The sequence below is a fragment of the Podarcis raffonei genome, chromosome 13 (assembly GCF_027172205.1).
Source record: "Podarcis raffonei isolate rPodRaf1 chromosome 13, rPodRaf1.pri, whole genome shotgun sequence".
In the NCBI taxonomy this organism is placed as follows: domain Eukaryota; kingdom Metazoa; phylum Chordata; class Lepidosauria; order Squamata; family Lacertidae; genus Podarcis; species Podarcis raffonei.
The window spans coordinates 3,917,058-3,943,391 of NC_070614.1; the positions used below are offsets into that span (position 1 = coordinate 3,917,058).

Genomic DNA, 26,334 nt, shown 5'->3' on the forward strand with positions numbered 1-26,334 from the left:
TGTGATAGGAGTCACAAAAATAAATCCATATCCATATATTCATGTCTCACAGAAGCCCTTATCAAATGCACCTGATAAAGATTACACCCCTGGTTCCTCTGAGTTTAATGAGAACATTACTTCCTAATTCCCTGTGTGTGTCTGAAACCCACCATGGGGAGACTTAACACGTGATGGAATTCTCTGAAACTGCTTAGGAGGCAAAGATTTGGGATCAGGGAGGGAGGCAGACTGGCCCCCTTCACTGCGATTGGTAAACACAAAAGACGACTCCTAATACTGGCTGGCAAACTCTTCATTTCCATGAGAAAGGAAATTGCTAACTAACAGGCTTTGCAGAAGGATGGAGCTTGTTAGAACCATTTAAGAGGACCAGTTGGATTTTGCGGAGGGCTCGCCTCCCACCGTCCTTCCATCAAAAAGCTGATACACGGAGAATAATATGGAGATGGAGCTTTTTTAAAACAGGCAGAAGGATGAAGTTGCTTCTTTTCACTCTGACAGGCCAGTTGTAGATGTTGAAGCAGAAAGGAATTTTGACCCTTTGTGTGCCGGCTTTGAAAAGGAAGATGCTTGCTAAACTTGCCTGGCTGTTTCTCCTAATGCCATCTGGCCTGGTACAAGGACAATGGTGGTGGCAACGGCTGTGGGGCTCTCCTGGGACGGCTATTTCACCTTTGCCAGTGACTGCCAGTCCTGTTACTTCTCCCACGCCAAGGATATATTCAACCAGTGGCTGGGCATTGAGGGAGACTGGGGCCCGCTCAGCAGTTCCAGCAGCATGGGATACCCCTGGCATGGCGCCACGTGTTGCTGGTGTACCTTCCAAACCTACTTTAGCTCCTGGAAAAATAGCCGTGCATTTTCCTAGGAAAACACCTATGGAATTGGATCTGGAGTACAGAACAGCGGAGAAAATAAATATGTGGAAACAGAAGAAAGCAGGTACATTAGCTGTAAAATAAGAGATTGCCCCAGCAAAGTGGACTGCTGGTTTTCTTGTGATCAGCGGAGAGAGACCTTGATTCCAATTTCTGATCAGTTGTTGGGTGGTCTTGTGTAGGTCATTATTTCTCAGAAGTCCACACCTCTGCTTGCCCCACTGATCTCCCCCTCCCAGAGAAACACACTGCTTATTTACCACTAAATCAAAATAAACATCCATTGGTTTTTTCTGCAGGTTGACGTTTGTTCCGATTCAGCACTAAAGAGCAGTTTTGGAGAGCCAGTGTGGTGTAGTGGTTAAGAGCAGTGGAGTCGTAATCTGGTGAACTTATTTAACACTAAATCAAAATAAACATCCATTGGTTTTTCTGCGGGTTGACGTTTGTTCCAATTCAGCAGTAAAGAGCAGCTTTTCCTGGGGAAAGTGGCAGGACAAATGGAAAACCACTCAGACCCGTGCTTTCTAGGGACAGGAGAAATGGAATTATGGGCAAGCCCTCCCCCTCCGTTGCTCTTTTGTAAGACTGGAATAATAAGTTGCCTTTCTATTCAGCAGGTTTATTATGCAAATGAATTGCAATGAATGTTATTACCTACCTTAAGCCGTGGGGATAGGGTTGTATCAAAAGACACACGCACCCCACTCTGTCTCTGTTTCTCACCCCCACACACATCAAAGGGCTTTTTTGCTATTACCTGCTGTAACCTCAGTATAGTGGAAGCCATTGTAGCATCCCTTTCTCCAGTAATGCTTGGTGTTCTGAAACCACAGGCCATGTGCCCCACCCCTCACGGATGTTGCATTAGTGTTCAGCAAGGACTGCCCAGGCATGGGAAACAGCTCTGGTCATAGAAATTGTAGTCAGCCATATTGGCAGGCTGTAGGGTCCATATGCGTTTCCTTATACAAAGCATGGGTGCCATTGTGGATGAGGCGAGGCTGGCTAGGACCACTCACGGCTCAGAAAAGACTGGCACAGTAGGCCAAACTATGTATATTATGCTGAGAGGTCCACGGTTGGTTTGCCGATTCATTCCCTCCTCCCGCCACAAACGCAGCTGTGGTGGATGATGCTAATTTGATTGGGGTTTAGCTTAGCAATGAGGCAAAACGTACTTGCAATTTTGCCAGTCATTTGTAAGTGGCAAAATTTGGGGAGGTATTTTAGCAGAGCTTTTAAGAGGGTTAACGTTTCGGAGGTGGGGAGACTAATTTACCAGTGGTGGCCTTGCTCTTTGTGTCTGCCGTGTGTGCCTGGTGCAATGACATCATGTAGCACAGTTCCCAAGAGACTTCTGGAGGGGAAATGGCAATGCTTTTTTCTGGGGGTACTCATGGGTACTCCGTACTGGCACCTCCCTCCAATGTGAAAAGTGTGGCACTTACTGTAGCAACTTCATGATGAGTGCCAGCACATATCTTCCCTTGAAATAAAGCTTTGGGGGCCAAGGGAGGTAGTTTCAGATGACCTTTTCCCTACACCCAAATTCAAAAGCTCTCCTCTCAGAAGACTTACGGTAATTTTTCTACTATGGAGCAGTCAGCAGTTTTGAAGGATTGATTTAAATCAGGGGTCAGCAAACTTTTTCAGCAGAGGGCCGGTCCACTGTCCCTCAGACCTTGTGGTGGGCTGGACTATGCCCCACAAATAACCCAGAGATGCATTTTAAATAAAAGCACACATTCTACTCATGTAAAAACACACTGATTCCTGGACTGTCCGGGGGCCGGATTGAGAAGGCGATTGGGCCGGATCTGGCCCCCGGGCCTTAGTTTTGCCTACCCATTATTTAAATGATGAAAAATGGCATGATGGCACAGAGGACAAAGTGGATAACTTCTAACTTCGGGGGGGGGGCTCGCCGCTCCCACAATTAAATTTAGTATGTCTTCATGTTCCTATGGCTTCATTTCGTTTGTTTAAAAGTTGGAAGATTAATTATTGGTTTCTCTGCAAAATTTGTGTGATGGCTATAATGATCCTGTTTAGAGCATTTTGTTTGTAAACCTGTTAGAGGTTTTCTGTTGAGTGAGCAGTATATAAATTTTGATAATAATCATTTATTATATATATGCCGCCCATCTGACAGGGTTGCCACGGCTGCTCTGGGTGGCTTCCAACAAATTAAAAACATTAAGCACAGTAGAACATCAAACAGTGAAAGCTTCCCGATACAGGGCTGCCTTCTGATGTCTTCTAAAAGTCAAATAGTGGTTCATTTCCTTGACATCTGACAGGATGGCATTCCACAGGGAGGGTGCTACTACCGAGAAGGCCCTCTGCCTGGTTCCCTGTAACTTTGCCTCTCACAATGAGGGAACTGCCAAAGGACCTGGATCTCAGTGTATCAAATACTTTAAAAGAATCACCACCATCTTCTCATTCAGGAAAAATGACACACTAATGAAAAATTCCACATTATTTAATTACGGGGATTGCAGTACCACAGCAGCATGTGTCAATAATTCAGCTTGGGACCAGAATACTTGATGGAAAGTCTTTCCATATACCAACCTGCCCTAATCTTACGTTCTGCTGGGGAGGCACCATACCTTCTATGCTTATGTGCCAATGAAGGCAAGACTTCTCTTTCATTGTTATATTAATTTATTTGAGAGAAATGCTGATATTCTCCATGACCTTATCAGATTAATATTTATTAATTTATGGCATTATGATGATGTGTTATTGGTATCACTGGGAAACCTTCAAAAAACTGCAGCTAAGTTACTCCATACAGGCATTCAATTATTATTTTTAAATCAAATCACAATATAAGACATTGGGAAAGTACTACCAGCTAAATAAAACAGTTCAAAATGCATGAAATAAACCTGTCTGTCTATTAGTGGGATTTATGAAGAGAATTCCAGAAACTTAATACACTCCAAGGATGAAATCTTTCCATTTTGCCTTTTCCCTTACAGTCTATACTTGCATATTTTTTTCTTGCTTCATTTCAAACTATGTAGACAAGCTGGATTATGTGTTCCAAAGGATTAATATAAAGCTGTTCTATAATGCAGGGGATTAGACTGCACTTTCCTGTACTCTGCTGTGTGTAATTTAAACAAAAGGAAACCTTGTAAAGATTGTGCTGCCAGCCATACATTCAAACGTATTAGCAACAGATTTTGGCCAGCCCTTCCCTCACACCAGTTGAGCCGGTGTTTCATTTCTACTCTTTGAGTCATTCCAGATAACCCCAAATCTCCTGGTCGCCCTGATTTTGTACTAGATTTGTCAGTGCCAAAGAGTTCTTTGAAAACCACAAGTGCAACATGCAATCAGGTTTCCCCAATTTTTAGAAGGGACAGCCTGAGAGCATTGGCAGCCAGCGGTTCTACCACCTCTCTGTTGAATGAAGGGAAATGAGGGTGTTTCTAAGGAAGAGGGAGAGCTGCGGTCTGAGGGAAGAGATCAGTGCACCAAGCTATGTGCCAGAAATGTTGTAACTTCACAGCAGAACCACTTGCCTTGGAGCACGGTTTTCAGACCGTGTTCAATGCTTGGTTCACAGTGCAATACAGCAAGGGTGGAACTACAGTGGTACCTTGGCTCTCAAACTTAATCCATTCTGGAAGTCTGTTCCAAAACCAAAACGTTCCAAAACCAAGGCGTGCTTTCCCATAGAAAGTAATGCAAAACGGATTAATCCATTCCAGACTTTTAAAAACAACCCCTAAAACAGCAATTTAACATGAATTTTACTATCTAACGAGACCATTGATCCATAAAATGAAAGCAATAATCAAGGTACTGTACTATAAAATAAATAAAACAGTATTGTAGATGATAAAAATTAAAATTACTTTTTTTCTTACCTTCACTGATGATAGTCATTGTTTGGATGGGGGGCTTTTTTTATCCATTTCTGCAGTCACACAATCAATCAGTCAATCAATCAATCAATCAGTAGCTGAACTGGGATCCACACAGTCCCAAAAACAAATTAACTGAAAAAGCCTCAAAACAAAAAACGCAAAATAACTAACAAAAAAAAAAAGCACCAAATATAAGCTCCAAATATCACCTTAGAACACTGCAATCGGAAATGGAAGGCTTGAATTACAATGGGAGAACGCAAATTAGCAGCACAACAGGAAACACAGAGGGACTCAAAATGGAGCACTTTCGGCTTCTGAAAAGTTTGAAAACCGAAACACTTACTTCCGGGTTTGCAGCGTTCGGGTTCCAAGTGGTTCGTGAACCAAGGTGTTCAAAAACCGAGGTACCACTGTATGTGTCAGAGGGAATGTGCAGCAAAGAAATGGCAGGTGGGGGGTGCTTCTGTGACTGATCTGCTCTGTAGATCAGCTGTCCCACCATCTCTTGATGCCCAGAGAAGAGAAAGAATGGGTTAAGCACACACACTTGCTGGTTCTCTGCTACTCATTACCCCCTCCTGGTATTTTGCAAGGGGAGCTGTGGGTGCCCAGGTCCCAGGGAAGGATGAAAACCAACACAGAAACAAAAGGCAACAGAAGCTCAGTACCAATGGTCTACGTTTAAAGTTACATGACATTTAACAGTATAAAAAAAATGAAAAAATGTCTATTGCTTAACCATCTGAGTGCCTTTTCTCTCACTGGTCAGGAGAATTTGGCAAGGTTGGAACAAGCTTATGGCTCTTCCTGAAAAGTTGGATAGAATCCTGACTGCATGCTCTTACTAATAATACTTTTTGTTTTGTGTTACAGAAAGAGGGTCCAAGGAGCACCTTGATCTCACCGAACTAATAGGAGTCCCACTGCCACCTTCTGTCTCCTTCATTACCGGTTATGGAGGGTTCCCAGCATACAGTTTTGGGCCAGAGGCTAACATTGGCCGTCTGACAAGGACTCTGATACCTCAACCCTTCTACAGAGATTTTGCTATCGCCGTCACCGTCAAACCAAACAGCGACCGTGGAGGTGTCTTGTTCGCTGTAACGGATGCCTTTCAGAAGACAATTTATTTGGGAGTCAGACTATCGCCTGTGGATGACAGCACCCAGAGAATAATTATGTACTACACTGAACCAGGTTCCTACATATCCCGAGAAGCTGCTTCGTTTAAAGTCCCAGTGATGACCAACAAGTGGAATCGCTTTACAATAGCTGTCCAGGGCAATGACATTGCATTGTTTATGGACTGCGAGGAATATCACAGGGTGCAGTTTCAGAGATCAGATCAGCCCTTGCTCTTTGAATCGAGCTCAGGAATATTTGTTGGCAATGCTGGAGCGACAGGACTGGAAAGATTCACCGTAAGTACACCATGTAGTAAATGTGTGGATTATTCTGCAGCTAGTCTATCACAGCGGTTCTACAGGAAAGAGGTTTGGTCCATGGCTCTCAGGGCCAGCCCAAGACATGCCCAAGGAAAAGGGCAAGATGGCGGCACATCCCCCCCCCCATTCCACGTACAGAAGCTGACCGTACTGGCACTGGTATTGGGACAGCTTCATCCGCTGCACCAATAGGCAGCAAGCCAGCTTGGCACACAAAGCTCTGCCTGCTCCCTGACCCTCAGCATCTGCTGCCTCAGCCAGTTGTCTCATTCCGCCCAATGGTAGGGCTGGCCCTGATGGTTCTTGAGACAAGGAGAATTAATACTGGCACCTGGAAGGCAAACTATTCGTTACTAAGGGTGTTTATGTAGGGAAGAGAATCTTAGCAGGGGATGGAGGGTCTGCATTTTTAAGTGAACTGACCCAGTCTCCATATACCATTCTGATAGAGGGATCAGAAGGCAATTATCCCTTCTGTTTCACACTTCCCTGAACTTTGCTCAAAAACACACCCAAATGCATTTTAAAATGGTGTTTTTTATATATATAAAATATGTTTAGAAAGGCATATACTGAGATTTAACTATTTTATGATAAAATAGGTATTTTCAAATTTTCATATGGACATTTATATTTTAAAAAACAGTTGCACATTAGTGAAGAAATGAGATGGAACTTAATTATGACATGCACTGGAAATAGGTTATTTCTATCCATAGCAGTGCATAGCCTTCATGACTAGTAGTCACTGACAGCTTTATCCTCCACAATTGTATCTAATCCCCAAGTTGGCAGCCCTCACTACATCTTGCGGTAGCAAATTCCATTGTTTAACCATGTGCTGTGTGAAGAAATACTCCCTTTTGTCTGTCCCAAATCTTCCAGGATTCAGCTTTATTGGGTGACTCTTGAGTGTTGTGTGAGAAGAGAAAAAATTCTCTATCTATTTTCTCCACACTGTGCATAGTTTTATGGACCTCTGTCATGTTCCCCTTTACTTCCAAAAGTGTCCAAAATGTTAAGATTTGCTCCAATACCTTGACAAGGTTGCTTGTCTTTTTCTGCACCTTTCCCAGCTCTGCAATATCCTTTTTGAGGTGTGGTGACCAGAACAGAACACAAAGATGCCAACAGGATTTTCTAGGCTCAATGCATGTATGTCTGGATTGAGTCTTCTGTTCCACTCAAAAAAGAGGACATGAATCTGCATATACTCATATGCGATTTTGTGTCCTTGATGAGGGAAAAACCCAGGTGAGGACCCCAAATGCGGGCTGCTTAAATGGCCCAGGTGTGGACCTGAGGGAAACCTTATTGCTTCCTCATCTGCACCCCCTGGCCCAGCCCACATCCAAACCTGTGTTAGGATTCTTGCTCCATGTTTGCAGTCATGAGATTGTCGTCTATCACATGACGGTGTATGTTTTCATTCCACAGTGTGGGAAGTGACGGAGACAGGAAGTTTTGTGTTACTGTGTTCCGTGAAGTGGAACGATTGTCCCTTGTTCTCTTTCTCTTTGCTGTCTGATGAGAAAGAGGAAGGAGCTAAGTCAGAATGCTCCGAGTGTATTATACGTAAATAAAGTAGATTAGTCAAAATGCTGTGCTACTGAGTTCTGTTACACAAACTGCAATACTCTGCAGGTTCATAAGTGTGCCAATGCCTTTTGGTATCAGTCGCTGTGATGTTCAGGCTGAAGAAAGCTTTTGAAGCTCCCAAACAACCAACCAGGAGGGAGAGAACTGGCTAGTTGGGCGTGTGTCTCTACTAAGGTCCTACATGAGAGTAGGACAATCCTAACAACCTGCACCCCCATTTGCCAATCCTGGGTGCAGGTTTGGATCCTGCTCCTGATAGGCGGTGCAGGCCTACGCCCCTGCCACCTATCCGGACTGGGCACTGATCCTGAGCCACCTTCACTGGGGCCTTGAAGGAGTTTCTGCCATCCCTCAATGTCGCCGTAGTGAGAGGGTGAGCAGACCTGTCCTACAAGGAAATTGCAAAATAATGAGGGAAATAAGACCCACAATGTTTTCATTTCTCCCCCAGATTAAATTCTATACTTAGGAAGTATGGCGCACTAAGGACAGAAAATAAACATGAAATACTGTTCATAAGTGAAGAGAGAAGAGGTACTATAGGCAAATTCTATTATATGATTTCAGATACAGAATAGTAGCTTCATGAGAAAATGGGAAGGGAAATTGGCTCTGAAATTAGAACAGATTTGTTGAAACAGTTATGGACTTATAGACCATCTAGGATGGTATCAGCTGGTAAATTAAACTGATATACCATTAAATTAAACCGATATATTAAAACAGGACAAGGTTGGAAATGTGTGGTAAGAAGAGCAGATTTTATCCATGCAGGTTGAGAGTTCCCAATTCTTCCATACTTTTGGAATACAGAACATAATGCCATCATGGAAATAGTAGGTTATAAAAAATAAAAAAATTCCTTCCAGTAGCACCATAGAGACCAACTAAGTTTGTTATTGGTATGAGCTTTCGTGTGCATGCACACTTCTTCAGAGCATGCACGTGAACGCTCATACCAATAACAAACTTAGTTGGTCTCTAAGGGGCTACTGGAAGGATTTTTTTATTTTTTGTTTCGACTATGGCAGACCAACACGGCTACCTACCTATAACTAGAATTGTAGGTTATGTTACAGTGCTTTTTGTGTGTGACAGTACTCACAGGTACATTTCTAGAATTTTAAACTGCAGGTGAAATAATAATTATTATTATTATTATTATTATTATTATTATTATTATTATTATTATTTGTAGGGTGTATTTGTTGATTTCCCATTCACAAAATACTTCCCCGTATACTCAAAGTTGAACTAACCTTTCCCCCCACCTTTTACAAAAATGTGCAGGGGGGCATTCAACATACAGCGTAAGATGACTCATAGAGCTGTTGTGAGGATAAAATGGAAAGAGGGGATAGAGGGGGACTATATTTGCCACTCCAAGCTCCCTAAAAACGTTGGTATACAAATCAGTCGATCATTTGAATCATTTGAATACATGTGAAAAGGTACATGGAATCAGAGGCGTAGGAAGGTCAGGTGGTACCTGCTGCGGAAAATTTCTTGCCCCCCCCCCATTGATTTTTTTTTTGTCTGCAAAAATAGTTTTACATTATTCCATATTTTCTTACAAAGGAATGTGGATTATGGGCCTCTGATAACAAGGAGGCGACTGTGGACAGATACTGTACTTAAATCTACAGAATGGATTGTGTTTTGGCTCCACTGAATTGAAATTTCAGCCCTCACGACATAGAAAAACGGCCAAGTAAACAGCTATTTACGTGGAGGAGGGTCAAGATATTAACTCATATGCATGAAATTTCAGATATAGCTATATAATCCCTAGTGTAGTAAGATAAGACCTTTGGAGCTGGCATTTTTTTTTAAAAAAAAGTTTTTTATGAACCGCCCTAGAGTAGGGCAGTAATTGTTCCTTTTTGACACCCCCCTCCATGATGGAACCTGGGGCGCACCGCCCCCCGCCCCCCTTCCTACGCCCCTGCATATAAGTGCATTTTGGTGCATGTTAGTGCACTTTGTTCTCTCCTTTGCCTTCCCTACCTCCCTTTGACAGATTCTCAGTTGTAAAAGCTCCTCAGACTTGTTACTTCCAAAAGCACATGTGCACCAAAGGTGCTCTGGACTGCCATGCTATTTTAATACGCTGTCCTGCATTCCTTGAAGGAAGGGCAGCGTGGCGTTTGCCCTCCTAGGTGTGTGACATCATACCGGGTTCATACGTGTCAGCGCTGCCCAAGGTCCCAGCTCACACAAGACCAACGCTGCTTCTTCCTCAAGTAAAAAAGTCTGTATTGAAGTTCAGTTTCATTTCCAGACGCACAGCGCGCAACGCTACGTCTATGCCTTAGACCGTAGAAGTTCCATCTGAATCTCCTCCCCCCTGACACCAGCTTAAGATTCTAGCCTTACTCCACCTCTTCCTCTGTTCCTTCTTTCTCTGGGTCCTCCTGCTAGTTGGAGTCTCAGCCCTCCTAGATTCCTCTGACGCTGAGTCCCCTGACTCTTCCCCCCCCCTCCTTCGGGCTTTAGGACCTGGCTCCCAATCCGGGTTTTCTGCTGTCCCGCGCTCCTCCACATTTGAACTTGGCGCGCGCGCGCAGCCTCCCGCTCTCCTTCTGACCGTTACACTTGTGTCACTGCTCCCTCTTTCGGGGAGGCTAGCTGGACCTGGCCTTCCCTCCGTTTCCCCACTTCCTGATGGGGGCGTGGTTACCCCTGACTCATCTTCTCTCCCCGCTGGAGGAGAAGCTGGTCCTGACTCATGTGACTCTTCCCCCCCACTGCGCTCTGGTGGGGGAGCTGGTCCTGATCCTCCGCTGCTCCCTTGGGAGTCCCTTCTGGTCCCTTGTTTATGGTGCATCCCCCCTGGGACCCCCCTCGCCCTTACCATAGGCGCCCCCTTCTGGGAATCTTCTGATTCGCTGGAGAAGCTCATGGAATCTCTCGGGTCACTGTCATATTCCCCTACGCTCCCCTCTGATTCCTCTCCTCCGCTCTCTATTTGCTCTCTCCCCTGCTCTTCTGCTCCTGAGCCTCTGACAATACGGAAAGGGTTAACTAATTGTAAAATGACTAACTACAGTGGTACCTCGGGTTAAATACTTAATTCGTTCCGGAGCTTCGTTCTTAACTTGAAACTGTTCTTAACCTGAAGCACCACTTTAGCTAATGGGGCCTCCTGCCGCTGCTGCACCGCTGGAGCACGATTTCTGTTCTCATCCTGAAGTTCTTAACCCGAGGTACTATTTCTGGGTGAGCGGAGTCTGTAACCTGAAGCATATGTAACCTGAGGTACCACTGTAATGGGAACCCAAGGAGCAGAGTTAACTGTGTATAAGGTTTTAAGCACAGAGGGGTTTTTTGGAGGAGTTAGAGTTAGGGTGGTTGAGAAGACAGTCAGGAGTTAGAAGAGACAGAGAAGATAGGTCTGTGGGTTGGCTAGTCTGGTGGGAGAGAGGGAGAGAATCTGTTAAGAGGAGTCAGTCAAACAGTTGAGATAATCAGTCAGAAGGTACTAGGAAGGTATAGGCCGGTAAAGAAACTAAAGTTAAGAAACTGACCAGAATATTATTTTACAAATATTAACTTGTTAATGTTTGTAAAATAAACTTTTTTTGTTCACCTTTAACCTCTGTCTGGACTCAGTGATCCCTGCTCCTGCCCACCTAGCAGTTCGAAAGCACATCAAAGTGCAAGTAGATAAGTAGGTACCGCTCTGGTGGGAAGGTAAATGGCGTTTCCGTGCGCTGCTCTGGTTCGCCAGAAGCGGCTTAGTCCTGCTGGCCACGTGACCCGGAAGCTGTACGCCGGCTCCCTCGGCCAGTAAAGCGAGATGAGCGCCGCAACCCCAGAGTCGGTCACGACTGGACCTAACAGACCTACAAAGAACCTACATCCGTTCTTTTCAAAGACAGCAGCCACCACCCAAAGTGTCCAGTCCCATGCTCTTGGTGGGATTTGTTACACAGAATGTCACCTTGACTGGCTCTTCTGCTTCCTTTCAGGGCTCCATCCAGCAGCTCACAATCAAATCGGATCCAAGAGCTACTGAGGACCAGTGTGAGGATGATGACCCATATGTGAGTACTTCCCTGCACACGTTTTCTGCAGTTACAACAAGGATTGGAAGCTTGGTTTTGATACAGCTGTTTCCACAACAAAAGCAGGAGTCCTCGCTTTTTATTAAAAGTTGCTTACAGCTCCCAGTGTGCCCAGCTCTTCAGCTGAGGGCCACAAACCTTGATTTCCACACACACCCCCGGGTAGGAAAGCAGCTGGGGGGAGGTGCCTGTTTTGGCTTCACCAGTTATGGGTGAGATGAAATTGTGCAAGGTCTTGCACACTCATTTTTTGCTGCAACAGGCTAAATTGTTTGATGCATGTTTGGTTTAATGATTCTTTACAAGGGTTGTCTTCATTGAGTATCAACTTGGAACTACATGCAGCAACAGCTGACTGCACCAGAGATGGATAGTCTAGGATTTATTCTTCTATCTTACTTAATGAAGTAATTAATGCTTTGAACACACATGTGTCTGTGCAAATTGCTAAGGCTTGCACACACTCATTACTTATGGAATTCCTCATGTGGGCATGACCTAAATTCTTCCTTGTGGCCTGCCCGTTTCGCATAGGCTTCAGGAGAAAGCAGTGGCTACAACAGCATTCAAGAACAGGAGGGTGTCCCTGAGACGCAAGAAATCATTCGGCCCTCACAAGCCCCAGTAAGTATTATGATAGTGATTATTTATTAAATTTCTACACTGCCATTCATCCAAGGATCATAGGACAATTGACAGTGTAAAAACACAAAAATACATGGCATCATAACTTTTTGTTGTTGGCGTCTGTCTGTCTCAGGAGACAATGAGAATTGCGCCTTTGGGGGTGAAGTCAAAGCATGGGTGAGTTACAGCACTTGCTGTGGTTGTAGAGACTGATAAGGGAGAGACATGTTTTGCTGCAGCTGGGGCAGATGAAGGCATCCGGCAGTGCTGCTGCAGATGCACCATGGAGTTTCTTTTCTCTGTGCTGCCCCCAGCAGTCATTCCTCCTCCTGTGGATGACAACAACCAAAAGCAATACTGCCATTTAAAGGGCCATAGATTTTTAATTAGCCAATGGCCTGGGAGAAGAGGAATGATTTAGATCTTGTTCAGCTTTATCCACTGGAGCCAACTCCTAGGGGCCAAGGGGTCTTCGCCTGCTCTCCCAATAAAATATTTGAGGGGGCCGGGGGCGGGGCAAAGTTGATGAGCATTGCTGCTCAATTGGTGTGCATGCACCGTGTCATGTGAACGACTATGCAGGGCGGGACTTACCTGGGCTCCCCCAATATTTTATTCAAGTAGGCACCACTGGCTTTATTGTAGTGGCTTCCTATTAATGTGCAAAATAATGTTCTATGCACTGAAAGTCATAGCTGGCAAAGCCAAAATGATATGCTTATTATTATACCAATTTAACTTTAATTCAAAACATCATTTCTGTTGTTTGTGTTGTAAATATGGTTCATGACCACCCTGAGACCTTTGGGCATAGGGCAGTATATAAATTCAATAGATAAATAAGTAAATGACATTAAAAGGGTTATTTCTCATTCCCAGAAAATCCGTCCTCTGTACCTACAAGTAATAGTTTGGGATAGTTACGATGTTTCCACTTACAATGGTTTGCTACTGACCGACAGCCACCGACCCACCACCCAAATGTTCTAGTGGGTGAAATTCTCGTTCCAATCACCTTGTAATGGTATGAGAGACAGAATCACAGCAGTAGGGACACTCAAAACCTACAGCAGGAAGTTCTTCTATCAGATATTTTGGTTGCAATTTCTGTTTGGACACTATTGTTGCTAATTGGAATGATACCTGGAAGCATACCCTAATTAATGGTGGGTGATGACTTCTTTCCATGTTATACCATTGCTACAACCTGCCCCAATCACCTTGAAATTGAATAGAATACAGGTATGTGGAATCCCACCTCCACCCCACTGGCAAGTTTTACTACTCTCACCAAGCCATTTTTGCTTCCCTTAAAATTCGCCAGTTGTTTTTCGTAGAGCAGGGAGCTCCAGAATTGCATCAGAATTATTTGTTAGGCAAAAATAAAGATAGACTATGTTAGTCTAAACATTTATATATACAGAAATGCATTTTGTACACTGTGCTTTTCCTATCCAGTAATGTGAATGATTCCATAAAGATTAGGATTTTCCCTTTGTCCGCTGCCTAACTTATTTATAATAGTTATTTAAAGTAGGGAATAATATTAATATGAACTATAATGTGCTCTAATGTGCTAGCATGTAGATTCTAGGCTTCAGGTTTTTTGTATATTGCATCAGGGAATCAAGTTGAATCTTGACGGGTCTCCCTTAAGATACTTCAGAGGGATAAAATACTTTCCCAGCAGAGGCAGACACTGAACTAATGCAATACCAAGGAATGAAGCTGAGAGGAGAAGTGATTACATGGCTTAAAGACAAGTACTATCCTATATGTAGCCTCTTCACTCGCTCCTTTGGCAACTGTCTTCTGCCCCTCATTCTGCCTCCAGACAAAGAGCAGTTTGTGTGAAGCCCTCGTTACAGCTACACTAAGGCTCTTTGTGTGCAATAATCACCCCATGTTTTACATTGTGTAGATTTTGAAGCCAAACAATCATAAGCCAGAAAGCCTCGTGAAGTGATCTGTTTCTTAAAGCTGTAAGAATTTAATGGGAAAGTTTTTTTTTCTTTGAGCAGGATTCATAGCTTCATTTTTAAAAAAGTGGTATGTTAAATACCCATGGACTTAAAAGGGCATGCTAGAGAGAACTTCAGTGCGTTGAATTTCCCAAGATTTATGCTGCCGCTAACGAAACTTAAAACGTTTTTGCCAGCTGTGAAGTGTCTACATGCCAACAAGTCCCTGGATTTATATACTGGCTGCAGAGAATGCTCACTGGATCTCAGTGTGTTCATCCTTGCCAAATGCCAAAGCAGAGCTCAAGACTGTATATAATAGCCAGCAGAGTCACCCAACAGATGCTTTTGGAAACTGGATGTTCACACAGGAGCATTGCAAACAACCAAGCAAGCTGTCCAAAGCTGGAAGCCTAGAGTGAAGCAAATGAAGGCCCATACTTTTACACAACCCAGCTGCCAGGCTGCTTATTGGTGCCACTGTTGCCTAGATCACTTTGCAAATGCTCCTGTAACAAACATAATTGCACTAAGTTTTTCATACACAGGTGTTTTTAGCTCATAAAAATGTCCGCTTTTTCAGGCAAGGGAAATATCCCTCTAGAAGGAATTGTTCTGCTTGGAGATCAATGGAAGGGACCTGCTGGCCATAGCAATGTTTTGGATTGGGACTGGCTGAACAGGGCAAAGAGCTGATTGGCAGAGAACAGGAGATTGACTGAAATATGTACCTCTCTAAGTTTGAATGGAGGGCTCAGGAGTGTGCGGGAAACAGAAAAGTCTGCGGCTTTAAGAGTTTTGTGAATTTGGAGGAAACTTTTGCACTTTTTGCTTACAATTCCCACTGGTAATTGCCCTAATGAACCAGCCTCCGCTGGTATTACTTCTAACTTAGTGGGTGTGTTAGGGACGCGGGTGGCGCTGTGGGTTAAACCACAGAGCCTAGGATTTGCCGATCAGAAGGTCGGTGGTTCAAATCCCCGCAACGGGGTGAGCTCCCGTTGCTCGGTCCAGCTCCTGCCAACCTAGCAGTTCGAAAGCATGTCAAAGTGCAAGTAGATAAATAGGTACCGCTCCGGCGGGAAGGTAAACGGTGTTTCTGTGTGCTGCTCTGGTTCGCCAGAAGCGGCTTAGTCATGCTGGCCACATGACCCGGAAGCTGTATGCCGGCTCCCTCAGCCAATAAAGCGAGATGAGCGCCGCAACCCCAGAGTCGGTCATGACTGGACCTAATGGTCAGGGGTCCCTTTACCTTTACCTTTAGAGGGTGTGTTAGCTCAACAAAGTTACTTCTATGGGCCAACCACACCCTCCATTTCACACACTTTTGATTGTTTATTCGATTATTATCTACAAAGTAAGTGATGTTTAGGGGGGGGGATAGCATTGTCATGGATCCAAAAGTACCTTGAAAAAGAACGAAGCACGCAGATTTATGCTCTGCCTCTCACAACAATGTGTTTTCCCAGTAATAATATCCAGATAACATTTGCCTTGCATTCTTGTCTAGCACCTGACTGAGAATGTATCTGAAGAAACAACAGCTGGTCCTGTACGAGCCCCGCCAACCACAGCACCTCATTCTGAAGAGATGGAGTTCTCAGGCCACCATCTCTTAGAAGCAACTTTGGGACCAACTAAAGTCCAAAAACAAGGCACTGTAATTTTAAACTCTTTGCTTGTGTCAGTTTAATTGTAGCTTAGAGTGTTATGATCATTTTAGTTAAACACTACCTTTAAAAAACAACAACCCACAGTTGTTTTCAGCTTCGAATTTGTCTTTTGCTTAATTTTTTTGTATTGTCATTTACTGTCATTTTTTTCAGTGCTCCCCGCCCCCCGCCCCCCAGATGAACCAAATCAACACCATTATGTCATTCCTGACAGATGATGTTTTATTATGCAGTCTCTTGCATATTTTTATGACGCATGCAATTTCTGCCTCCCACCCCCCTTTAGGTTTAACCACTACAGAAATCAGAAAAGAGGAAAGTGAACTTACCACTATGGCTCAGGAAATATTAAAAACAACACCTGAGCCTCCTGATGGTTTTCTGCAAGTTACAGGCAGAGAAAAGGCAAGTATGGTTTCATGCAGGAGTAAGGCTGCAAACCGTCATCCACTTACTTGGGAATCAGACCTGCTGGACTCAGTGGGGCTTACCTCTGAGTAAACGTGTTTCGGATTGTGGTCTAAAGTTGTCCTTGGATTCCTTCCTTGGAGGGGCTGGTGTGGGGAATCGGCTGCCCTCCCCACAGAATGCAGCATATGCCAGGGATGTTTCACACTAACAGCTTTCTTCCACACAATTGTGCATGAATATATGTAACTCCAAATCAGGGGTGGCTTGTCCTGTTTCACTGCTTGTGGCAAATAGGGAAGTCCTGCTCTGCCCCTGCTGCACCCCCCACCCCACCCTCGCCAAAGCATCCCTTACCTAGGTTGCACAGTCTCTTTAATTTGAGTTATGCCTTAAAGTACAAAAATAAAGTTCACTGTCCAGTTCTAGCCATGTTTATTCAGAAGCAAACCCATTTGTTCCAAATGGGGATGGGTTCCAAATAAATAAGTTTAGGCTCATAGCCATAACTGTATATTTTCTACCTGAAGGGCCAAAAAGGTGAAAAAGGTGAAAGGGGAGAGGAAGGACCACCAGGACCACCAGGAAAAGCAGGCCTGGATGAAGCAGAACCCGGGACTGCTGGACAACCTGGGCTTCCTGGAAAGCCTGGACTGGATGGTAAACCTGTAAGTATTGCTCTCTCATGGAACACTAGATCTGTGCAAAACAAAAAAAATTTTTTTCCTTCCAGTAGCACCTTAAAGACCAACTAAGTTAGTTCTTGGTATGAGCTTTCGTGTGCATGCACACGAAAGCTCATACCAAGAACTAACTTAGTTGGTCTTTAAGGTGCTACTGGAAGGAAAAATTTTTGTTTTGTTTTGACTATGGCAGACCAACACGGCTACCTATCTGTAACTAGATCTGTGCAGAATGTTTTCTGGTTTTGTGAGGCAGCATAATTGGATACAGCCATAAAATGCTAACAAAAATACTCACCTTGATGTGCATTTGCACTGTTTCAAGGTTATTCAACACTCTTTTCTCTTCCCTTGGCTGAGCCAGTGTGGTGTAGTGGTTAAGAGCGGTAGTCTCGTAATCTGGGGAACTGGGTTCGTGTCTCCGCTCCTCCACATGCAGCTGCTGGGTGACCTTGGGCTAGTCACACTTCTCTGAAGTCTCTCAGCCCCACTCACCTCACAGAGTGTTTGTTGTGGGGAAAGAAGGAAAAGGAGAATGTTAGCCGCTTTGAGACTCCTTCGGGTACTGATAAAGCGGGATATCAAATCTAAACTCTTCTACTTCTTTTTAGCACATTTTTCTTTTCTTGGTCCTAATTTGCTTTGGTCTCATTTGTCCACACAATGTTGTTAAATTCCATTGGCTGCGGCAACCCATGTCCTTAAATAATAAACACATAAAAATATGTTTCGTCGTTGTGCATCTGAGATGTCACCACATCAGGCAGAAGATTGTGATGTTGTGAAGAACACTATGCAGATTGCCACAACATGTGGAATTAAAGGGCAGTGAGGGCATTGAGGGGCTGCGGGTAGTGAGGGCAGGTAAGGAGTGAAATGCTTCTAAGAGGAAGAAGAACAGTACAGTGGAACTTTGGTCGTTGGTGCTTCAGAAGTTGAATGTTTCGGCTTTCGAATGCCGACAACCCAGAAGTCGAATAGCTTCCGAGGCGCGTTTCTCCATTTTTCAATGGATTTTGCCAACCGGCAATTGCCCCTCGGTTGTCGAGCGTTTAGGAAGTCAAACAGTCTTCTGGAACAGATTATGTTCCACAACCAAGGTTCCAATGTATTAAATGAACGTGGATGTGAAAAAATTGCAGAAATGGGAAGTCTTTTGGACACTAATTAAAATGGACACAATGTGAGATAAATGATTTTAACTGAACCCTACCAAGCAATGAGGCGTTTTAATCATCATGCATTAGTTATAGCTAAACTCTTGATTCTAACTCCATTATTAATATTGTTATTATTATTTTATATCCTACCCTTCATCCCAAAGGAGCCAAGGGTGAATGGGAAAGGTTGGTGCTGAGCAGCAAATTGAGTACAGTAATTTGAAGGAAGCAGTAGAGTTATTTTTGTGACACAATGGTTAGGGAGCTGGTACTGACCTCTAGGGCTCATAGTTCGAAACCTGTAGTACCTGAAGGTTCAGTCTGAAATGTTTTTGTTTGGCATTATGCATTTTCATTTAATTGACAGCTCGGTTAAACAATCATGGAACCAGTTTCTCATGGTCATGCCTCAGGAGAAATAAAGAAACCATACTGTGATCCCCTGGTGTACAGACCCCAGAGGTCTTCTAGATGATGACCAGCCAGCCTCCCAGCACTTACTTGAAGCCCAGGATTTTAAGGGCAGGCCCCAGGCCTGTAAACTGGCTGTAAACTAGGCTGCTCCTGGCTAGCTGTCATCAGCACCATTTGTCCCAGGTGATGACTCTTCTTGGCACTGCTGCCTCAGTCTCCTTCCACTGCTGCCAGCTTCCTTTAAATATTGTTGTCTGCCCTCTCTTGGTTTTAACTCATTCAGCACACGTATGATATAAATCAGTTGTCATTTTCTGAGACTATGATTTTCAGAAGTGAGCTAAAAATGTTTCCTAAAATTCAGTGGCACTTCTCAAGCTGCAAATATCCCTGACGATGGCAGGTCCCAGCCCAGGCCTTCCTGGTCCACTACAAAGCAGGATACATGTGATTTAAAGTCCAGCATGAACCATCAGGAGGGAAAGCCAAGCCCTCCCCTTAAAGCCCCTTCTTTTAAACCTGCCATACATCCAGATTTTCCTGGACATTTCCGGGATTTCAAAGGTGAAATTGACATTTGGGGGGGAATTTCCAAAAGGCAGCACTTTGTCTTGGACCTTAGACAAGTCAGTCAAAAAATCACGGGGTTTTTGGCGTCAACAACTTTCAGTTTTTACTTTTTGAAATATGGCGGCCCTACCTTCTTTAAAACATCTTCCTGCCAACAGATGGGACAGAAACAGCTAAAATAATAGGTAGTTAAGAGTGGCACTCAAAAAGCTGAACTGGCAATCAAAGCGGTGTTGCTTAAATTGGATACTTTTTTGAGGTTTGCAGTTAGACAAGTAAGGCCATGTCCAAAGGTATGCACACAAGGGGTTGTTCTGTTCAGCCGTTTCCTCTCTTGAAGCCCTTCAACCAGCAACAACATAACACAGATTGCCTTCTTGCACACATCTGGCTTCTCTTGAGCACGTTTAGCAAATATACAATCAAAGCAGCACTTTAGACCCATTCCTGGTATGTGTAAGCAGGAAGGAAAAGTAGCTACAAAACTTACCCTGAGCTGTGCCAACAGCAGCCAAAGCCACTGCTGGGAGCAGCTTCCTAATTTGTTCTGAGGAAGTCCGAGTGGCCAGAGTCATGTTTTGACACTGGCTGCTGCCAGGGGAGTGAGTGAAGGCCACCTTTGATATTGGCTCCTGCTTCAGAATTCTTGGGGCTGGAGCAGCTCCACCTTCTGCCCACATGTCAACGCAGTCCGAGCAGACCTGATGCATTTTCTCAGGCGGCCTGAGGCAAACACAGCCCAGCCTGTTTGTTACTAGGCCTGCTGCCAGAGCCCATTTATTTCTTCAGCCGCAACACTAAGCACACCACTCTGAATGTGTGGCAAATCTGTCAGTGGATTATCTCGTTTGTCCAGGGCCGGCTCACCCACGAGGCAAGGGAAGGTGACTGCCTCAGGGGCAGGATCCAGAGGGACAGCAGATCTTGATGTACATCAGGGGTCAGCAAACTTTTTCAGTAGGGTGCCGGTCCTCTGTCCCTCAGACCTTGTGGGGAGTCAGACTATATTTTTTTTGGGGGGGGGGAATGAACGTATTCCTATACCCCACAAATAACCCAGAGATGCATTTTAAATAAAAGGACACATTCTATTCATGTAAAAACACACTGATTCCTGGACCGTCCATGGGCCGGATGTAGGAGGTGATTGGGCCGCATCCGGCCCCCGGGCCTTAGTTTGCCTACCCATGATGTAGATCTTTAATTCTCCCTTGTTCCTGTGTAGATCTTCACTCACCTCTTCTTCCCTGGTGAGGATGGAAGCGCCACTTTGTGGTTCGGTTCAGGTGCCAAAATATCTTGAATTTGCCTACTGACAGAACACAGAATTAGCTATTGGGATTTGTAATATGGAATTAGTTAATAAGCTTCTGTCTGCATTTGACTAAAATCAGATACAGTTGCTATGTCTTGCTTTGTTGAGTTGCTTGAGTAAAGGACTGAGCATGCTCCAGACTTAGAGGTTAACACATGTCAGTTCATCACATATTGCTGGGCTGCAAGCTGCAGACAAATTCTGTCAAAGCAGTAGTCCGTTTTAAGGGAGAACCAGCAATTGGTGGTAGTTATGTAGGTTTTATAGGTACCCAAAGTGGGGATTGGTGCAGAGAGCGTAGGCAGGAGACAAAGATAGAAAATTATTTTATCAGCGCAACAAGAAAGAGGTTATTGTTAATACAACATAAAATGCTAGCCAGTATTGATCGGTTGATTTTAATCTCTTCACAAAGGTTTTGTAAAGTTTGTTTCTGTTTCTGTTTCAGGGCATTTCTGGCAAAGATGGGTTACCGGTAAGTAACCTAGATATACGTATGGATGACACTATCCAAGTGCCCAGCATTTGTGTATATAAAACGTAGTGTTTCAGTTTAGTCCAGCATTTGGTTCCCAAGTCCTTCTGTCCAGATGCCCCCAGGAATCCTGTGAGCAGGACAAAGAAAACAAACCGTCCCCCTGTTCACCCCCCAGCAACAGAAAAATTCCAGAGAGAGGCTTTCCCTGAGCAGGGAGTTGCTATTGTTGATGTATAGCAGGCATCGATAAGACATATCCTCCATGAAATTCAACAAATCCCCTTTTAGAGCCATCTAAGCTACAACACATCGTGACAGCAAATTATTTGAGTGGAAGCTAGGTATTTTCTCTCTCTTTCTTGCCAACAAAGAATTCTGCTTTTCCCCATATGAGTAAAATGTCAAGCATTCAGTTACTTACTTATTTCAACAATGTATACCACTTAACACTGCAGCTTCCAAGCAGTGTACAGTAAGATGAAACAGATACAGTAAACATGAAATCACTTAAAGCTATAAGATCAGGAAATGCTCCTGGTGGAGATGTGGGCCATGCATCTGAGTCAAGGGGGGGGGCGGGCAGAAAGACCTTAGTGAGCAGGCAGAAATAAATGCACGAGGCAGCCCTGGATCCAAGCCGTTAAGGGCCTTGTAAATTTGAACGTGGAGGTGTTTAGCTTTATCTGGATCATGCCCTTCCTTCTATAAATAGCAATTGTGGATATAACTGCTCTGGAAATCCTTGCTTTTATTCTGATACTGTATTTTTCTTAATATTACAAACTTCACTGGAAATTTTTTAAAACAATACTGTAAATCAAGATTTCCGATTTCCTATATAGATTATGCAAATGACATATACTATTGGTATGGTGCTGAATGGGCAAGAGTGTATATGTTGTATCTTGTTTTTTAAACAGCAGTCTGTACCTTGGAAATCCAAATTTTGTCCTCTATAGATTATGCAAACTAAGCAAATGTGCTCATGCTTCCAGTTTTGCATAACTTACTTTGTGTCTGCTACTCATGGGCTATACAGACCACTGAAGTCCTATCCCTTACTCACTGGAAAGCCTATCTTTCCCTTGTGCAGCAGGGGGAGGGGGCCGACCAGCTTCTGGGGCCATGCTGCCGCCATGTTCAACTCCACCCTCTGACTCCTCGCAACGCTACGCACATGATGTCAGGAGTAGGGACGCCATGTTGGGCCCCCTCAGTCATTTTCGGAAGCTGGTGCCACTTCTGCTGACACACTTCGTAGTGGGGGAGAACTTAGTTCTTGCATTTATTCCTTCTGCTGGCATAATTGCCACTTGACCCATCCTCTCCCAGAAGTGAGTTGGCCGGAAGAGGAGGAGGCAATTGTAATCTTGGAAGTTACACTACAGCTGCCTTGTAGAGAGGTTTCCTCCTCCTCAAAGAAAGGAAGATAGTTATGAAAGTCAAATAAATTAATAATATATGGAGGTTCTGAATACAGGCCAATCAGCACAACCATTTTTACGTGCTGAAGTACAAGATAAAGCAGTATTACTATTAATTGATGTGGGTATATCAAACAACAGATGTTCTGAATCCTTCCACATGTTTTGGCAACTTTTCAAGCCTCCATTCAACCCATTTTTGCAAGATGTTTTTAGGAAATTTTCTGGGCATATGTTTACAAGACCACTTCAACGTGCTCAATTCTGCATAAAAAATATCATTGACCTGCAGGTTGTTGCCATGATTCAAAAAGTCAATTTCTGTACTCAGCACATTGCCTTGTATTCACCAGCATATTATTCCCAGGCATATGGGTTCCAGGAAATGTCCTCATTAGACAGAACCTCCTTCAGCTGTTCTGAACTGGGATCAGTGCTATTCATGATGGTGGTCCATGAACTGGAGCCAGTCAACGAGCTATTGGCTGCTGGTCCATATGACTCCACCACAGCCCAGGTTAGGTGGGATGCTTCAGGAACCAAATATGATTCCATTCCCTGTCACACTGGCTGGTGCAGCAGGGGGAAGGGGATTGCTGGCGCACCACACTTACTTTAATTACAGCCTTTCAGTACAGAATAATGCTAATGGAAAATAGATGTTAATATACCTTCTCTTTTAGGGGAAACCAGGACTTCAGGGCTCTCCAGGGCTAAAGGGGGAACCTGGCCTTAAAGGAGAAAAGGTAGGCACTGCTTTGATTTTTTTTTTAAGTGATGTTTCATTGCCATGAGAATCGTGCGTCATGTGAACTGGTGCATCCTGTGAATTAAGGTGGCTTCACCTATGACAGAAGCTTTTGGCAGAAGGCACTCCCATGTTTCTTCCATGTAGGGAAAGATGGTCCCACACATGACTGCACATCTCCTAGGAAGCCACATGACATGACGATGTTGTGAGTGCATTTTAAAAGGCTTGTAGCAGTGTTACAGAAGCAAATTCAGTATGTAGCAATGGGCTTAAATGTCTACATGGTCTTTAACACCAGCAAGACATATAACCAGAGTTGAGTACCCAGGCAGTCAGCTGAACTCCAAGTACCTTGTCTACATTCTGAGACCACAACTTCTGAAATGGGTCCCATTTTATTGGACTACACCCTATTCTGCATACCTTCATGGAAGCTAAGGCAACTGTGGTTTGGGGTCCAGGCAATTTTAGTCTCAGAATAAAACTGAACTTTCTGACAGTAAGAGCTCTTGGACAGTGGAATGGACTCCCTAAGCAGAGGTTGGATAGTCATCTCTCAGGAATTCTTTAGTTGGGATTCCTGAATTGCAGGGCGTTGGACTAGATGACCCTTAAGAGTTCCTTCAACTCTACTACAATTCTATGAAAACGTATCACATACTTTTCATAGTGGGCCTTCAAGAGTTTACTTTATTTGTGTATTTAAAATATTTATATACCACTATTCACCAAAGTTCCATAACTGTTGAATTAAAATAACAATAAACGTACCATAAAAATGCAGTTCAGACTAGACAAAAAAATCTAGTAGGTCTGCTAAGTCTCATCTATGTTGGTGCTGCACACAGCGTCCCCAGGTGTACAAAGCTGAGAGGGGTCAGCTCCCCTCAGCTCATCCACCCAGCTCTCAGCAAGGCTCATGAGGCGGGTGTGCATTAAACAGACCATCTCCTAGCTTAACGTGTGTGTTCCAAACCCCTCACAACTTCACCATATTTATTCTTGTTCTAGGGAGATGCTGGCATAGGACTACCAGGCCCCCCTGGGCTTCCAGGGCCTCCTGGACCGCCTGCTCCATCCATGGGATTTGTGAGTTTGAGCGCTTGTTATGTGGAACAGCTCCTCTGTTTGTTTGTCTCTCCAGCCTTATGTTGCATTGAGCTTCTGGTGGTGAAACATCACACGAAACAGCCCACGTCTCAGAGAGGAGACAAGTTGAAAGGAGTCTGGGGGGAATAGGCATGGCCAAGCTGAGTGGGCAGAGAAACCTGGCTCAAAGTAAATGTGATGGTGAAAGTTTGGTTTGGTTACTCATTTGCCTGCCTCATTCTCATGTAAAGCAGAGTGCAAGAGCATGCCTAAGTCCGACATCAAATGCCGGACGCACACAAACGCTACCCCACACCTTATCTCCCTACCCTCAGTTCAGGCACTCTTGTCCCCAGCCATCCAGGGAGGCAGAAAAGTGCCCAAAGTGAGAGAGCGGGGGGGGGGGGGATTTTCATGTCAATATAAGACATGCAGCACTTGGAATTGTATGTGAGTGGGGCAGATTCATGAATGATTCTTTCCCCTCGGCACAGACCCACACACCCCAGTCACCATGGCCCTCCATTCTTCCTCTTTGGCACACCTGTTTTTCTCTGGGAAGAAAAGTGCCTGAAGGTGAAACAAGGCAGGGAATGGCAGGGACAGCAGACAGGAATGTTAGTCCACAGATCAAGGAGCAAATGTAGTCTGGTGTCAGCTTAGCCTTCATACTCCATGCGCCTCCTACAAGGGAGGTCCTTCTCTGTGATTCACCCCCCAAGACAGACATGGAAGGTGGCCGTGAGAGAACAGGCCTTTTCAGTGGCTGCCCCTCGGCTGTGAAATGCTCTCTCCAGGGAAGTTTGCCAAGCACCTGCATTGTCAGCACAAATATATTTTTGTTTCCCCAGGCAGTTGGCACTTCAAGCGAGTTGATTTTTGGTTTGTTCTTTGTGTTTATCTAATTTGGTTTCAGTTTTCCTTTTTAATACGATTTTATTAAGTCCACACACAACCGACAACAGGCAATGACACTGCTGCAAGTTGTCACAGTGAGGCAGAGAGCAAGGTGCTCAGGTGTGGCTTACAGAGCTCCTGGTTTTAAGTTTTTGGCCCTTTATGAAGCTGGATCACAGCTCTGTGTCCATCAACAGATTTATCCATCCTTTTCTGCCAGTGTCTTCTCTCTACAGGGTAATATTAGAGTTATCATCAATGAATTTCACCCCAAATTCCTGCTTGGGCATAATCATCTGATGACTATTGAGAAAAGCCAAAAGAATTCCAGTGAGTCTGGAAAAAATTCTCTGGCATGGAGTAAGAGTTAGGCTGCCTCCTAGTTTCACCTGAAATATAATTTGAGGCAAATTAGAACATCCCCGCTCAGGGGAAATGTCTGAGGAATTTTAAGGAATGTTGAAGAGAATTACTGGGATGTGGAATTCACATCCCACCAACAATATTCTAAAATTAATGTTGTTTGTTTCAGAGAAGAGTGGAAATGGAAGCCTCTGGGTCTGGTGACTCTGACAGAGACATGGAATTTCCAAGGGTACGTAGCTTCTGATGGCTACTGCTAACTTGTAAAGGCTTTCCAAATCACAAAGTACCTTTAAAGATATAAGACACTAACATCACAATAAGAGAAAAACCTGTATGGTAGAGCCAGCGTGATGTAGTGGTTAAGAGTGGTAGACTCGTAATCTGGTGAACCGGGTTCGCGTCCCTGCTCCTCCACATGCAGCTGAGACTCCTTAGGGTAGTGATAAAGCGGGATATCAAATCCAAACTCTTCTTCTTCTTCTTCTCTGTTGGGTCAAGATAGCCATATTGATTCGTATGCTGTCGGTGGGGGTTTGTTGTTGGGCTGTTCGTGTAATAAAGGGGAGCCACACCAGAGTGAAGGTGTCCTCCTTCGAGAACCTTTTCCTGACAGCAGAGGGACACGGCAAGGAG

General features: G+C 44.3%; 1 protein-coding gene across 4 annotated transcripts in view; it reads left to right on the forward strand.

The window, feature by feature from the left end:
• Positions 1–367: 367 nt before the first annotated feature.
• Positions 368–26,334, forward strand: part of COL15A1 (collagen type XV alpha 1 chain) — an 82,789-nt gene continuing 56,822 nt past the window's right edge. For 3 of the 4 annotated variants that reach the window (XM_053360892.1, XM_053360893.1, XM_053360894.1), the window contains exons 1-6: positions 16,437–16,551; positions 17,085–17,222; positions 21,145–21,171; positions 23,282–23,344; positions 24,361–24,438; positions 25,868–25,930. In XM_053360892.1, coding sequence (XP_053216867.1) covers positions 16,480–16,551; positions 17,085–17,222; positions 21,145–21,171; positions 23,282–23,344; positions 24,361–24,438; positions 25,868–25,930 — 441 coding nt within the window. In that variant the 5' untranslated portion in view covers positions 16,437–16,479. Of the gene's footprint in view, positions 946–5,647; positions 6,196–11,789; positions 11,865–12,419; positions 12,510–15,983; positions 16,129–16,432; positions 16,552–17,084; positions 17,223–21,144; positions 21,172–23,281; positions 23,345–24,360; positions 24,439–25,867; positions 25,931–26,334 lie in introns of those variants that run through there. The other variant, XM_053360895.1, reaches the window with a different exon arrangement.